The sequence below is a fragment of the Coregonus lavaretus genome (genome assembly GCF_964263955.1).
Source record: "Coregonus lavaretus genome assembly, chromosome: 24".
Classification (NCBI taxonomy): Eukaryota; Metazoa; Chordata; class Actinopteri; order Salmoniformes; family Salmonidae; genus Coregonus; species Coregonus lavaretus.
This window is the reverse complement of record NC_140011.1, coordinates 11,622,649-11,639,782: the sequence shown is the minus strand read 5'-3', so window position 1 is coordinate 11,639,782 and position 17,134 is coordinate 11,622,649. Positions and strand designations below refer to the sequence as shown.

Here is a 17,134-nt window from a genome sequence, read left to right as displayed (position 1 = left end):
CAGTCGTTGTGTATATACGTGGGTGGGTGTATAAAAATAATTACGTGTGTGTGTATCTGTGGTGTGTATGTGTGTGTGTGTGTGTTGGGGGGGGGGGGGGGGGGGGGGGGCATGTTGTAGGGGAGATAAGGAGCTTCCTGGACAGTCTAATTTCCTGTCTGATATTTGCGTTCTGCACTGAGCGCTTTATCACAGGAAAACACAGAGAGAAACTAAACCCACTGTCCGAGAGAGAGCGACCAAGAGAGAGAGAACAAGAAAGAAAGAGAGACAGAGGAAGGGAGGGAGTAAGGGGGAAAGAGATAGAGCCATGTAGCCATGAGATAATTTGTCCAAACAGTGGGAGGATCAGAACAGAAGAACAGCACTCCGCTCTGCTCTACATAGATGGAAAACTCACAATGTTCAATGATGACACCTCCTGATTCTAATGGCTCATTAAAAGTAGGTGGGTCTCCAGCTATAGCAGAGTCTACTGACAAGCTCAAAGCAGCACACACACGCACAAACACACACATACACACACACAAAGACACACAGACACACGCACTCAGGCCTTCTGACAGGCTCAGAGCAGCAGAGAGACAGAAGAACTCCACGTACAGTACAGTACTTCTTTATACTCCTACTAATTACCCAGCCCAGATGGACAGATTGCCTCATCTCCAATTCCACCCAATCATCGTTTAAAGTGCCAGCAGAGCTAAAAGTCTTTATCTGACACAAATAAAAGGGACAGTCAAATACGAAGTGCTAGTGTAGGAGGATGAGCAGTAAAAACACAACTTGGACTATCTGGGATGACACCTAATTGGGATCGTTTGAATAGAGCAAATGTTTTTAAAGCGGCTGAGTCTGAACTCATGAGGAAATTATATGATCTAATGAAAGATTTTATTTAAACTAACAACTATTACATTCACTCTGAAAGAGCTCTGGGTGAGGAACTAGTGTGACTTAGAAATCCACATTCATTTTCCACACAGATTCATCACAAAACAATTTATTTGCTTTCTCACATATCCAATAGAGTTCAAAATAGAGTTGGCATGTCAACATGAAGGTACCGGCCACACATAATAGAACCGGTGGTGAATGGCAAGCGAAGGGTAAAATGGAACCTGGAGTAAGATGTGTGACATTTAGCCATAAATCACCTGTGAGACAAACAGAGCCAGGGCCCTGGGCTCAATTGGTCCAGTCTACGTTGCAGCAGCAGGGTCACAGAGGTACGAGTGTCACCACTAAGACACACGCAGCACTCACACATAAAGGAGAGCACATCCATCATACTCAGCCTCAGCCCACAGAGAGAGAGAGAGAGAGAGAGAGAGAGAGAGAGAGAGAGAGAGAGAGAGAGAGAGAGAGAGAGAGAGAGAGAGAGAGAGAGAGAGAGAGAGAGAGAGAGAGAGAGAGAGAAAGAGAGAGAGAGAGAGAGAGAGGGAAAGAGGAAGGAGGGAGAGAGGGAGGGAGGGAGGGAGGGAGGAAGAGAGGAAGAGAGAGGGAAAGAGGAAGGAGGGAGAGAGGGAGGGAGGGAGGGAGGGAGGAAGGGGGAGGGAAAGGGGGAAGAGAGGGATGAGGGGGGAGAGAGGGAAAGGGAGGGACAGAGAGAGGGAAAAAGAGGGAGGAAAACTGAGCGAAGCAGAAAGAGAAATAAAGGGAGGAGTAGAGGAGAGAAAGAGGGAGAGGAGAAATGACAGATTGGAGAGCAGAGCTCGGCTGGTTTTCACTGACAACACAAGCATGTCAACAGTGACCTCCATAACCAGCCATCAGTCAAAGATGCATCCTAACAAAACAGATCTGCCAGCACACAGTCTAGGACACACACACACACACACACACACACACACATAAACAAACAAACACACACACACACATCCCCCAAAAGGCAGACCAAAGATCCAGTATCAACACAGGCCCTCACACACAAACTAAAACCAGTGTAAAACCACACTGTATAACGGCTGTAATGTAAAACCACTGGGCTTACTGTACCTCTCATTGTCCACACTCCTGAAGCCAGGCAGGATGTGTCTGAAGCTGGAGTTACGGTCCAGTTTGGGCTGGCTCTTAGTACGCTTTATAGAACCTTTCAGCCTCCGACTGAGAAAGCCCTGGAGAGAGAGAGAGAGGGAGAGATGGAAGGAGGGAGGGAGGGAGAGAGAAAGGTCATCAATAACAACATAATGTCATAGGAGAATATGACATGAAATGAATGAGTGTTCCCAGTCAGTCCAATGTTACAGTAATAATACTACTGATAAAGCAATATCTGTCCAGTGAATACATTATTGATATTAGCTCATAGATGGGCTTGGAAAGTCAAGGCAATGACAGACAGGCCTGGTGATTGAGAACTTTCTGTAGATATGAGGCTACATGAGACCTTAGAGCGATGTCACATACCCTCAACGGGAATATTCACACTCACACTTTTACAGTATATACCGTAATGAGTCACTCACAGTCTGTCTATTTATCTTTAGCTCTCTTCCTTTCACCCAATCCCTCTCTTTCTCTTTCTCTCTCTGCACTTTTCTCAAGATCCTACTCTGCCACATATGCATCCCATGTCAGACTCCCCCAAGCACCTCTCTGTTTCCATAGAAACTGTTGGCTGGCATTAAGAGAGAGAGAGAGCGAGAGAGAGAGCGAGAGCGAGAGAAAGAGAGAGGAATGTGGCGTAGAAAAGACTGGACGGAGACACAACACGCTTTTGAGGAGAAGGACAAAAAGCCTAGTTTGAGATTTCCAGCTTCCGTAGCAGAGAAAGAGGAGAGACGATAAATACATTAAGACTCACTGAGAGAGAGGAGAGCAGAGGAGTCACTTTAGAGTGCCCTCAATCTGTCTGAGGTGAAGGGCGGGAGGAGAGGGGGAGGGAGGGCAGAGAAATAACTATAGGAAAAGAGCAAAGCTGGAGGAAATCAAATAATAAAGGTGAGAGAGACAGAGAGAGAGAGAGAGAGAGAGAGACAGACAGAGAGAGACCCTGTGGCCTGAGGAGGTGGTTTCAGTTTATTTCTGATCAATGTCCTCTTTATTGCAGGGTGAATCTCCCTATAATTTCCAGTCTCTTGGTCCTCCTCCGCAATAATTGCTGCTCTGTGAGGACACTGTTGCCTCCACCTGAGCGGCACGATGCCACTCACACACACACACACACACACAGATACACAAAGAGCCCGCAGTACACACACCCTGGACGATGACAGAAAACACACCATAAACAGGCCTCCCTCCAGGTGATAACACACCTGTATGATTAACACCTGCTATGTGAATGTGTGTGTGTGTGTGTGTGTGTGTGTGTGTGTGTGTGTGAATGTGTTTCTCAGTGGCATGGTACTGTTGCAGCTACAATAATAATGATAGAACCAGGCCAGCAGATCACAGAGAACAGTGTTATTGTCATTCTCTGGATAGGGAACAAAGACCATCCCACTGTCACTCATCCAGTCACAGGAACTTACTACACAATGCTTGAGATGCACAATGCACTCAAAGTTCAATCATTCTTGACATGACTAAACATGAGGTATGTGAGGCAGCGCTTCACAGCTACAGCAGTCCTTTGTGTTTTCAAATGTATGTTTATGTACAGAAACGTACAGTGATGTGGGATAAGGTAACCAAAACACACATTGGTGCAGAGGCACAGCCTGTAGCTGGCTCTATAGCACGCTCCAGCCATTCTCTTCAAATCCCATTAGCTAAATGAATAAAGCTTCATCAGTCCTGATGGCTGGGAGGTCTAGACAGCCCCACTGCTCTCCTCTCTTCTCGTTCATTCCTCCTCTCCTCTTTTCTTCACCCCCCCCCCCCCCCCCCCTCTCCTCTCCTCTCCTCCCATCCTTGCAATGACTCACCGGATGAGGGATTAGCCCAAATAAATCTGTCATGTAACTGAGTGGCTGGGTTTGGCTGACAAGCAGGCCTTGGTGTGTGGGTTTGGCTGACAAGCAGGCCTTGGTGTGTGTGTGCTGTGTGTCTGTGTCTGTGTGTGTGTGTGTGTGTGTGTGTGTGTGTGTGTGTGTGTGTGTGTGTGTGTGTGTGTGCAGTGTTTGAATAAGGAATGGGGTAATCATAGGGTAGAGTGAGTCAGACTGTTCACCTTGAGTATTTACGGCCTGACGCTGTAATGAGGTTGGCATCTCTATTTAGTTCCAGCCTCCAAATCAGACTATTCACAACATGACATGTCTGTCTTACCAAGAGGAGGGAGAGAGAAGGAGAGAGAGGGAGAGGGGGGGGTGTAGAGGTAGAGGAGGCTGGTTGGAGGAGCTATAGGAGGACAGGCTCATTGTAATGGCTGGAATGCAATAAATGGAACGGTATCAAACATTTACATTTTAGTCATTTCGCAGACACTCTTATCCAGCGCGACTTACAGGAGCAATTAGGGTTATGTGCCTTGCTCAAGGGCCGCTAGATTACCTGCCTCCGTTACAATGAGCCCATCCTCTTATAGATCTTCCCACCAGCCTCCTCCGGTAGAGAGCGAGGTAGAGTGTAGGTGGTATGTTGTTTTAGGTTTTTTGATCCCTTGAGAGCCTCAGAAAGTTTGCATGGCAATTTCAGACACATACACATACAGTGCACAGACACACACAGACAACGACACACACACACACACTAGTGATGGGCGGGATGATTTATAATCTGCAGTCCCCGCGGTTAATTCTGCGGGGCAGGCGGGTTTAGGTAATTAAATATTGTGTGGATGAAGGGTGGGTGGGTGGCGGGCAGGTTGAATAAAGAGAAAACAATACATTGAGGCTACATTTAGGTTTTTCTTTCATTATTTTAGTGCGTAAGCCTTAACTTTAGGGCCTATAACTGTACGCACACAAATAGCCTACATGCCAATCACCACATGTGTCACACCCTGGCTCTGGGGACTCTATATGTTGAGCCAGGGTGTGTAGATTCTATGTGTTTTGTTCTATCTTCACAGTCTAGTTCTTGTATTTCTGTGTTGGCCAGAGTGGTTCCCAATCAGAGGCAACGAGTGTCAGCTGTTGCTGGTTGTCTCTGATTGGGAACCATATTTAAACAGTCTGTTTTTCCCATAGTGTTGGTGGGATCTTGTTCCGTTTGGTTTGTTCCGTGTTGGTTGTTTAACCTAGGACGTCACGTCATCGTTTATTGTTTTGTTCGTATTATCACTGTGGATAATAAAATATGTTCACTCATCACGCTGCGCCTTTGTCTACTCCGTTCAACGATCGTGACAGAAGATCCCACCATACCAGGACGAGGCAGCGTGTCCAGGAGCAGGCAGCCTGGACATGGGAGGAAGCGCCGGGAATGGAGCTGGAGAGGTTGGCGATGGCCCAGGTGGGCAAAGTGTGGTCCTGGGAGGACATGCTCAGGGGAAAGGGGCCATGGGCTAAGGTTAAGGCCCTGGCGAGAGAGGAGCAACGGCGTCAACAGTGTCGTCGTCGGACGGACGAGAGGCGAGCCCCAAAAAAATTTAGGGGGGGGGGGGGCACACGGCAAGCCTACGGTGCGCGTCGCCAGCCCGGCCCGGCCTGTTCCTGCCACTCGCACCAAGCCTACGGTGCGCGTCGCCAGCCCGGCCCGGCCTGTTCCTACCACTCGCACCAAGCCTACGGTGCACGTCGCCAGCCCGGCCCGGCCTGTTCCTGCCACTCGCACCAAGCCTACGGTGCGCGTCGCCAGCCCGGCCCGGCCTGTTCCTGCCACTCGCACCAAGCCTACGGTGCGCGTCGCCAGCCCGGCCCGGCATGTTCCTGCCACTCGCACCAAGCCTACGGTGCGCGTCGCCAGCCCGGCCCGGCCTGTTCCTGCCACTCGCACCAAGCCAGGGGTGCGAGTCGTCAGCCCGGTAAGGCCCGTTCCTGCTCCACGCACCAAGCCAGGGGTGCGAGTCGTCAGCCCGGTAAGGCCCGTTCCTGCTCCACGCACCAAGCCAGGGGTGCGAGTCGTCAGCCCGGTCCGGCCCGTTCCTGCTCCACGCACCAAGCCAGGGGTGCGCATCGTCAGCCCGGTCCGGCCCGTTGCTGCTCCACGCACCAAGCCAGGGGTGCGCATCGTCAGCCCGGTCCGGCCCGTTCCTGCTCCACGCACCAAGCCAGGTGTGTGCGTCGTCAGTCCGGCACAACCCGTGCTTGGGTCACCGGTGCCTGGTCAGGTACCGGTCAGCTGCTCCACACCGGAGCTTAAGCAATCCGCTCCTACGATGTCCAGTCCAGCTCCAGCCAGCGGGGCCAGACCGGACCAGGGGCGCTACGGGGGGATTATTGGAGGGTGGTGGGCAAGCCCGGAGCCGGAACCACCTCCGAGGAGGAATGCCCACCCAGCCCTCCCCTGTTTGGTTTAGATTGAGGCACGGTCGCAGTCCGCGCCTTTGGGGGGGGGGGGGGTACTGTCACACCCTGGCTCTGGGGACTCTATATGTTGAGCCAGGGTGTGTAGATTCTATGTGTTTTGTTCTATGTTCACAGTCTAGTTCTTGTATTTCTGTGTTGGCCAGAGTGGTTCCCAATCAGAGGCAACGAGTGTCAGCTGTTGCTGGTTGTCTCTGATTGGGAACCATATTTAAACAGTCTGTTTTTCCCATAGTGTTGGTGGGATCTTGTTCCGTTTGGTTTGTTCCGTGTTGGTTGTTTAACCTAGGACGTCACGTCATCGTTTAGTTCGTATTATCATTGTGGATAATAAAATATGTTCGCTCATCACGCTGCGCCTTGGTCTACTCCGTTCAACGATCGTGACAACATGCTTTGTGGAATGGGCAGAAAATGTTCATGTTGATCCACGGAGGGAAAACGGACATCGGGAAAAAGGACGTCGGAGTTAAATTTAATAACAGAAAAGCTGCAAAATGGAGAGTTGAAAATAAAGAGAAGGAGTGCCAGAAAAGTGTTTGGGAAAGATTTGGTGAAGTGGTAAACAGGATGATTATAGCAGTGCCGCTGTGTTATGTGTGATGATTGAGGCGCTATACAAATTCTACAGTCACAAGACAGGGACTTCAAATAGGTCTATGGCACGTCAAGGGAACTGTAGCCTACTGTTCAGATGGATTAAATGGAAACTGAAATCTGGACACTGACAGTAGGTCTTGGAGGAATTGGTGCCTCTAGGGCATTTCAGACTATTTTTTGAAGAATGTGTCAATTTTTGATGATTGGGTTTTGCTTATCGTGTATTGTTGTGTATAATGACCTGTATTTTATTGTGTATATGAATGTGTAGTTGAATGTGTTTATTGTATTTTGATGTGTATTGTGGTGCTATACAGGGCTCATCTGGAAAAGAGACCATGGTCTCAGCATTGACTCTCTTTCAAAATAAAGGTTAAATAAAATAAAAAAGAAGCTCTCACATAGCCTTAATATTAACTCCTGCAGAATTAAGCATTTCTTGCCGTAAAATGATACACCAAATGTAGGCTCCATTTTTACTCGGGAACAGGAGTGACCCACGCACCACTAACACACACACACACACACACACACACACACACACACACACACACACACACACACACACACACACACACACACACACACACAAGACTCTATAACCCTCTAAAGCAGAAGTAATTCCACACCTCAAACACACAAAGGCGACCTCCTTTCCCCTGTGAGAGTGTAGGACTGCACGCGCGCTGGGCTAACAAATGAAAACCCCATCCATTACTCTCAGCCAGATAAATAAAGTAAGTGAATGGAGTCCTGTCCCTGTAGGGTAAGGGGGGTTATTAGTGGCTGGCTGCTCTGGCTTGCGTTGTTGGTCTCTCTCTCTCCTTCTCCCTCTCTCTCTGTCTCTCATTCCCCTGATTGATAGGGCCTAAACCTCAGCTACAGGCTGTTTAGAGAGAGAGAGGGAGGGAAGGGGCGAGGGGGGGAGAGGGGGGTTGGAGAGACAGAAGGAGTGAAGAAGAGAGAAAAGCGAAGGACAAAGTCTACAGGTTATTTTCCCACTACTATTCCTCCTCTCTCTTCCCTCTAACTCATATTTGATCTGGGGGACATGATGAGGATATGTTGGCCTATTTGCTCTGTGATTGAAATGCACTGTACACAAAATCATATACTACCTGTCACGAATGTCATATAAGTTGACCGTGTCTATTTTCTGATAATTTATGATTATACTAGTTTGGTAGGAGTGGGTTAAGGGCATACAGAACAGCAGCCTATACTGTACTCTCTCAGTCAGTTCAATATAAATTGCTGGTACTAAAACTACCACCTATCTACCATCCGAGCCTCTGGGAACTAAGGATACTGCACTGCCAAGGTGAACCATTCATCTAGCTCAGGGGTAGGCAACCCTGGTCCTGATTAGATAGAGAAACAGGAGTGAACGAAAGAGAAGGAGTGATAGAGAAACAGGAGTGAACGAGAGACGAGCAACACAAAGAGAGAGGAGTGAAAGAGGGTGAAGGAGCGATAGAGAACTTAGTAAGGACCACCTCCCTCCTGGCGACTCCATGGCTCATATGTGTTGTATAGTTGATGTGTGAGCTGGTTGGTATGCTGATCAGGCCGTGTCACTGCCTGGTTCTCTCTGACCCGCATAGACCCGCTCCACATTAAGACTCAACACAGGACGGAGGACATTTTGGGTCGAGTTTAACACAGTGACACCTTCCCTCATTACATCCTACTACTACTTGTAGTGAGTCAGCCCTCTTCATCCTTACCTGAACCTTAAATATAGATCAAAGTATCATACGCTTTGCTCTTTGTGAGATATTCTCATAAATTATCAATACTTCAACATATTTTCAAACCCTGCACTTATCAAGATTATCAATACTTTAATAAATAAAACCTTCACTACATTACGGCATAAATGAAGGAAAACATTTTAATATATTATCAGTACATTGACTTAATTATATGACATCATATTCTTCAAACCTCCATAGTTCACAACATGCACGATAAATTCCACCATCCAAGACACCAAACTAATTTATGCAAAACACATTAAACATGGTTCTGATTGTTAACAGTAAATTATTGGTTAATATGCTGTTCACTGACCAACGCCTTTCCATTAATTATTACGACACATGTTCTCCTAGCCTGCGATTATCATTATGATAACACGCTAGTAACATGCCAGCAACACGCAGTGGGAGTGTGATGATAAGGCTGTTACAGCCAGAGGAGACCACTTTACCACTACACTTTAACACACTGTGAGTCACAACAGCCTCGTCCATTAGTCCTAACTCACCTAGGCTGACAGCTAATTAGGCCTAGTGTGTGTGAGAGTGTGTGTGTGCGTGCATGTGTGTGTGATGGTATGATCCACTCCTCACATTGGGCGGTGGTAGCATGGGTTATATATACCCCCGTCCGATTTGGTTCAGTCCATACAAATATTGATGAGAATAATAATGTATTCTATTTATAATGGTCTTTTCTCTCACCCCAGGCCATGAACATACAAATAACAAAATAATGCTGGGTTAGAAACACCCAATTTGGGTAAATATTGGACAGAACCCACATTGGGTTATTTTCACCCAGGCAGTTGGGTCACAAACAACTCATTGTTTTCTTTAAGCTGGGTTGTTGATACTGGATTATGAGCTATAATCCACTGGTTCAGATCAGAAGACTGGAGGTTTTGTTTAGTAGGGGTGTGGCTTTCAGGTAGTTATTTTTGGCCACCTGTGAGAGTAAATGTAATTCCGGTTAATCTGTTCTGTTGTATTGTCAATACGTTAAGGTTGAGCACTGACACGTTTGTAGCTTTAATAAGGCATCCACAAGAGTATGAGTTCCTTTGCATATGCATAGTGCCTATGCATATCCCAATGTTTGGATAGTTAATACTTTGTTATAATACTTAAATAATGCTATAAATTCTATATTAAAATATGTAATGTGCAAAAATATTGAAAGAACATCTGCAGTGTACAAATTTAACATGATGAACCGGAATAACATTTAAACTCACAGGTGGCCAAAAACAACTATCTGAAAGCCACGCCCCTACTAAGCCACGCCTCCAGTCTTCTGATCTGACCCGGTGGATCAGAGCTCAATAACCCAACTAAGTGACCCGGCTGGGAAGTGAACTGGCTGGGTCAAAAATAACTATTTACCGAATGCTGGATTGCTTTTAACATAGCATTTTTTAGAGTGTAGCAGAGAATATAGCTATAAACCCAGTGAGGACCTGCAGTACACAAACATACGGCAAGGTACAGTAAAGCCCTAGAATACACAATAACATATGGATTTGTTGACACTTTCAGTGCCGTGAAAAAGTATTTGCCCCCTTTCAGATTTTCTCTATTCTTTTATATTTTTTTTATACTGAATGTTATCAGATCTTCAACCAAAACATAATATTAGATAAAGGTAACCTGAGTTTACAAATAACAACAAAATGTGATAGTTATTTATTTAATTAACAAAGTTATGCAACACCCAATTCCCTTTTGTGAAAAGGTAATTGCCCCCTTTCACTCAATAACTGGTTGTGCCACCTTTTTAGCTGCAATGACTGCAACCAAATGCTTCTTGTAGTTTTGATCAGTCTCTCACATCGCTGAGGAGGAATTTTGATCCACTCTTCCATGCAGAACTGCTTTAACTCAGCGAATATTGTGGGTTTTCAAGCATGAACTGCTCGTTTCAAGTCCTGCCACAACATCTCAATTGGGATTAGGTCTGGACTTTGACTAGGCCATTCCAAAACTTCTTCAAATTTGTTGCTTTTTAACCATTTTTATGAAGACTTGATTGTGTGTTTTGGATCACTGTCTTGCTGCATGACCCAGCTACGCTTCAGCTTCAGCTCACAGATGGATGGCCTTGTAGAATTCTCTGATAAAGAGCAGAATTCATGGTTCCTTCTATTAAGGCATTGTCCAGGTCCTGAGGCAGCAAAACATCCCCAAACCATCACAAGACCACCACCATGCTTGACCATTGGTATAAGGTTCTTACTGTGGAATGCAGTGTTTGGTTTTCGCCAGACATAATGGGACCCATCTAGTCCAATGTATCGGAGTATCAAAAATATGCAAAAGTAGAGACAATTAGAAAGGGGGCAAATACTTTTTTACAGCACTGTATGTGTATCTGAACACCTGTATGTCTGACTTACTGTATTTGTGCGTGTTTTTGTTTGTGTGCGCTGCAGTCATGTACGTGTGTGTCCATACTCCTTTTTCCTCTGCAGTTTGTTGAATCATCTTGATCAGGACAGCCCAATTCCCCTGGGATTTATTTTGTTTGAGCAGAAGGGACACCCGTCACAGCAGGCTACCATTCCACAGCAGGCTACCAGGCTACCAGGCTACCCCCAACTCCCCTCCCACACACACACACACACACGTGCACACACAAAAACACACAAAAACACTGGGCCAGACTCTCCAATTAGACCCCCTAGAACAATCTGAGAGTGAGGGGGAGGAACGGAGGGGGGAGAGTGGGAGGGATAGAGGGAGAGATTGGATGAGAAGAAGTCCTAATTCAGAATCAATTTACAGAGGCGTTGCAATCAGCCTCAAAGGTTTGTTGTGTCTCTGGGCGAGAAGAGGAGTCAAATTGGGTTGTCACCTCTCTCTCCACTTTAGAGAAGAATAGGACAAAATTGTGTATCCTGCACTCTTAGAAAAAAAGGTGCTGTCTAGAACCTAAAATGGTTCTTCAGCTGTCCCCATAGCAGAACCCTTTGAATAACCTTTTGGTTCAAGGTAGAACCCTTTTGGGTTCCATGTAGAACACTTTAAAGGGTTCTACATGGAACCCAAAGGGGGTTTTACCTGGAACCAAAACGGGTTCTCCTATGGCGACAGCCGAAGAACCCTTTTGGAACCCTTTTTTATAAGAGTGTGGGTTAGTTGTTTTGGGGAGGGAGAGAATTCTTCAACCAAGTGTGTGTGAAGTCTTCTTATCGAATCAGTGTGTGTGTGTGTGTGTGTGTGTGTGTGTGTGTGTGTGCGTGTGTGTGTGTGTGTGTGTGTGTGTGCAGGACAGAGTCTGGGGCCGGGATGTGAGAGAGTCATTTTGACAGATTTAGCTCAAAGTCTAGGAGGGGGTACTTTAGATGTCAGGACAGGTCTTTCAGGAGGAGAGAGAGGGCAAAGAGCTGGGTTGTCCTTTCACCAACTGGCCAGGATGGATGTGTCAATCACTCACACACGCATGCACACACTACATTGCATCTAAGTAAATGCAGTGGGCAAAAAGTGGACTACCCTTACTTGCCAGAAGAGGGCAGTGTAATGACAATCATTTGGAACACTGCAGTTACACAGACGTTAAATCTATTGTAGTCTCATTCGAGGGGTATAAAGTTACCCTGATTCTATGTTAGGTTTTAAATTTGATCGCTTATGGTTTAAGGGATGGTTTGAGTTTGGTAAGCTGATCGTAGATCTGTGCCTAATGGGCCAGGTACCTTCTACCGGAAGCCACTATCATATCATATCCAATCATGAACTTAATGAACTTACCCATCATGCCTCAGGAGAAAGAGAAATAGTCATGTGACTCTACAGCCAGACACAGTGGCTTCATCTCATCACTTTACTCCTCTCCTCTCTCGTTCTCTCCATTCCTCTCCTCTCTCTCTCTTCTTTCCTCTCGTCCCTGCAGAGAGCAGCGTAACTGACACCCAATCGATATTAAGCCTACTCTCTGTCTGTCTGACTCCTCTGTGTATCACCAATCCTCTATTTTCTCCTCTCTCTCTTCCTTTGGCTCTCTTTTGCTCTCTCTCGCCTCCTCTTACTCTCTCTCCTTCTCTCTCTCTCTCAACTTCTCTCTTACTCTCTCGCTCGTACGCACATATGCACACACACGATGTATGTTTAGCCACAGCATGCGTAATCCCTTGCCACAAAACTTCCTCTTCATGTACAACCAAACCACCATTCTCTATTCATAATCTCAACAAGCCAATCTACAGTAACTGTATTTATATTAAAACCTGGTGGAAACAACTGCTCAGTTCATAAACCACACTTCAGTCTCACTTTATGGAAGTTCTAGCAACCAACTGACGCTCCGTTGGCATTAATGTGTTTTAATATGGCTTCCAGTACACAGGGTTAGTGTCAGAGGCACATCAACTATCTTTATAGGTAAAGTCAACAGGCAGTAATAGTATTCTGTGGACACATGGTGTGGAGTGGAGGGTTTTGGCATTGAGATAGAGAGATAGATGGAGGGAGAGAGACAGACAGAGACAGAGAGAGGAGTATACTACATCAGCTTGAGTCCTGACCAGTTACAGACTACTGTACTCTCCCTATCTTCCATGTTTTCTTCCATTTTCTTTCACTTTCTGTCTCTCTTTGTGAAACACTCTTGATGCCCACATGCGCACACGCTGCGTGCTCCTGTAGGTGAGTACTCACGGTGACTCTGAAGGGCGTGACAGTGGCGGCAGGTTCCATGGTGGGTGTGATCTTGTCCGGGGCGCTACCAGGCATGCTCCGTCTGCGGCCCGTTCGCTCGGGGGGGGACTCTGGAGGAGACAGGGAAGAGAGAGAGAGAAAAGAAAGATAGAGCGAGGACATCAGTCTTTGTTTATAAAAGTAAGGCGCAGTTAAGCAACCAGTAATAGGTTGTTATCAATATCATCATGATTCCTTTCATTTTGCACATTCCTTTTCATATTCTTGTTCAACTCCATTTCATTTTTTTTGCTATGTCTCTGAATAGACAGCCCTGTGATCTATCTCGATCTGATGCTGCTTTGTCTTTCAATGTGTGTATGTTCTATGTTCAGTGATTTCATGTCATTCCTGTTATCACATACAATGATTGTTACCACTCTATCAGAGCCTTTAGGTACCATATGCTGCAGATCGGGACATGTCCACTCCAAGAATGGGAGACATGCCAAGTATGCATGTCGATACAGCAATAGACTTCAGACAATGGTACAGTACAGAACAGGACTGACACTAACCGTGGGTTGCCATGTTTTTGGGTGAACTAACTTAACCCCTCACAGCACTGTTTCCATTTTAAACTGTAGCAATTAGTACTTGATGCACATAACAAATAATTGTAATGAGCTATTTTGACAGGAGAGGTTTCCTGTCTTGCATTGTGTTCTAGTCCATCTACCTAGTGATCTAAAGTGTACACCTTTCCCTTAAAAACACACAAAATCACCCCTGTCAGACACCGTACACTTTAAGAGAAAGGAAGACATTAGGAGATATTTCAGAGGAGTGTGTTTGGTGTTGTCAGTGTTGGTAGTCAGACTTCCCTTTATGTCTGTTAGCCTGTCAGCATTAGCTGTGCCACAGCAAATTAGAATGGCTGCTGTGTAAAAGTATATTTTTGCATGATCTGCATGCAGAGTTTCAATTGGGTGTTAGTCCCATTTTGTGAATTGTTGGTTGGTGAGTGGACCCCAGACCTCACAACCATAGAGGGCAAAGGGTTCTTTAACTAATTGAAGTATTTTTTGCCAGACCCTAATTGGGATGTCAAGCTTTATGTTCCTTCTGATGGCGTAGAAGGCCTTTCTTGCCTTGTCTCTCAGATCGTTCACAGCCTTGTGGAAGTTACCTATGGTGTTGATGTTTAGGCTGAGGTAGGTATAATTATTTGTGTGCTCTAGGGCAACGGTGTCTAGATAGAATTTGTATTTGTTGTCCTGGCTACTGGACCTTTTTTGGAACACCATTATGTTTGTCTTACTGAGATTCACTGTCAGGGCCCAAGTCTGACAGAATCTGTGCAAAATATCTAGTTGCTGCTGTAGGCCATCCTTGGTTGGGGACAGTAGATATTTGATTTCTGAGTCCAGTAGGGTGAGGCCTAGTGCTGCAGACTGTTCTAGTGCCCTTGCCAATTCATTGATATAAATGTTGAAGAGGGTGGGGCTCAAGCTGCATCCCTGTCTTACCCCACAGCCCTGAGGAAAGAAATATGTGTGTTTATTGCCAATGTTAATTGCAAACTTGTTCGTGCACATTGATTTTATAATGTCATATGTTTTCCCCCAACACCGCTTTCCATCAACTTGAGTTGTTGAATCTCTCTCTCGCTCCCTCTCAGCACACAACTCTTACATTTTGCAGTTAAACAAAAACACATGTACGTGCATGCCTATACTGTATGTGGTTTTCACCATAGGTCCCAAAGCTACATCTAGCAATCTATAATAAGTCACCTCCTTATAAGGAAATAGTACAGTTTTACCATAAGCCCAATGGAGTACAGATAAGGGTGCATAAGGTTTGCCAAATGGTACACTATTACTGTACAGAATACACACGTTTTAAGTAGAAGGATATGATGCCATGGTAAAGAGAGACTGTAAAACTTGTTTTCTGGGACTCATATGAAGAGCAGCCTGTTCTCATTGTATGGTACACACTCTGCAGATGGTGGCGACATGTGTAGGCATGCAGTACAATTTTATACACTAATTAGCTCACCATATAATGAGGAGTGTGTGTATGTGTGTAGAGTACTGTAGATCACAGTAGTTTCCTCTCTCATAGTGAACACATGCAGGGGCCAGCTGTAAATCCTACACTCAGTCACTGGTTGGAGGGATGGTTGGCTACATGTTGGCTGTAAAGTGTTAAACACACACACACACACACACACACACACACACACACACACACACACACCTGTGTACCAATAGAGAATGGGAAAAGCAGGAGATACAATAGCAAAACAGAGGTACTACAGAAGGCACTTGTGGAAGAAGAAATGCAAGTTGAAGTTGCTCCTGTGTGAGTTAAACGCATGAAACATTTATTTACACATCCTCAGTGATCTGAGCACTCTGTGATCTGAGGAGAATTCATCCCCTTGTTGCCATGGCAGCAGCATATCAGGCACTTTAATATTCTTTAAGAGAAGATTTATCTTTGTGTGTGTGTGTGTGTGTGTGTGTGTGTGTTATCTGTCAGGTCAGCTAGAAGGCACACACAGTAGATGTCTTGTCTATGAGAGGTGTGGTTATATTTCCCACTCTGAGTATTGTCTCAACAAGGTCACACCCTCTGGCCTGTACAAGCCCTCCACCTCTACCTCTCCTCCTCCTTCATCATCCTCTCGCTCATACTTCCTCTACTTCTCCCCTTCATTTTTTTCTCCTCTTCCTCCTCCATAGCCTGAAAAAAACATCCCTCCCTCCTATCTTCCCTACAACTCTCACTCTCACTCTCCTCCTCCCCCTTCCTCTACTTCTGTTTGCCCATAAACAGATCTCTCCATCCTTCCCCCTAGCCCTCCCCACCCTTGCGCCATCTCCTTATCCTTCCCTCCATCCCTCTTAACAGTTGGTTAATAGGACAGAGTCTCACACCACCTGGCAGTGTGGGTCTCAGGGGACCTGGGAGACGATGAAGCCCAGATGGCAGTCACCTGGTTGGGCTTGTAACGCTACTCAGCCTGGGTGTCTGAGTGTCTAGTTAATGGCCCTCTATAGGAGAGGCTATAGAGCCTGGGGTCTGGCAGGGGAAGATAAGAGGCTGGATGGAGGAGAGAAGTGAGTCACTTCTCTCCTCCTGAGAAACAGTATGGACCCATGAGAGAATGATAAGCTGCTGGAATCGCAGAGACGGTGGTTAAACAGTTGTAGAGATGTGTGTTTGTAAATGTAGTACAGTTGAAGTCGGAAGTCTACATACACTTAGGTTGGAGTCATTAAAACTTGTTTTTCAACCACTCCACACATTTCTTGTTAACAAACTAAAGTTTTGGCAAGTCGGTTAGGACATTTACTTTGTGCATGACACAAGTAATTTTTCCAACAATTATTTACAGACAGATTATTTCACTTATAATTCACTGTATGACAATTCCTGTGGGTCAAAGTTTACATACACTAAGTTGACACTGCCTTTAAACAGCTTGGAAAATTCCAGAAAATGATGTCATGGCTTTAGAAGCTTCTGATAGGCTAATTGACATAATTTGAGTCAATTGGAGGTGTACCTGTGGATGTATTTCAAGGCCTACCTTCAAACTCAGTGCCTCTTTGCTTGACATCATGGGAAAATCAAAAGAAATCAGCCAAGACCTCAGATTTTATTTTTTTGGACCTCCACAAGTCTGGTTCATCCTTGGGAGAAATGTCCAAACGCATGAAGGTACCACGTTCATCTGTACAAACAATAGTACGCAAGTATAAACAC

General features: G+C 45.8%; 1 protein-coding gene across 1 annotated transcript in view; it reads right to left on the bottom strand.

Moving 5' to 3' along the window:
- Nucleotides 1-703: 703 nt before the first annotated feature.
- Nucleotides 704-17,134, bottom strand: part of LOC311099396 (disabled homolog 2-interacting protein-like) — a gene marked incomplete at its 3' end in the record, with an annotated part of 34,069 nt that continues 17,638 nt past the window's right edge. The window contains exons 2-5 of the mRNA XM_084140095.1: nt 13,376-13,485; nt 1,999-2,117; nt 1,207-1,244; nt 704-717 (exon numbers count right to left, since the gene is read on the bottom strand). Of these exons, the coding sequence (XP_083996221.1) occupies nt 704-717; nt 1,207-1,244; nt 1,999-2,117; nt 13,376-13,485 (281 nt within the window). The remainder of the gene's footprint in view (nt 718-1,206; nt 1,245-1,998; nt 2,118-13,375; nt 13,486-17,134) is intronic.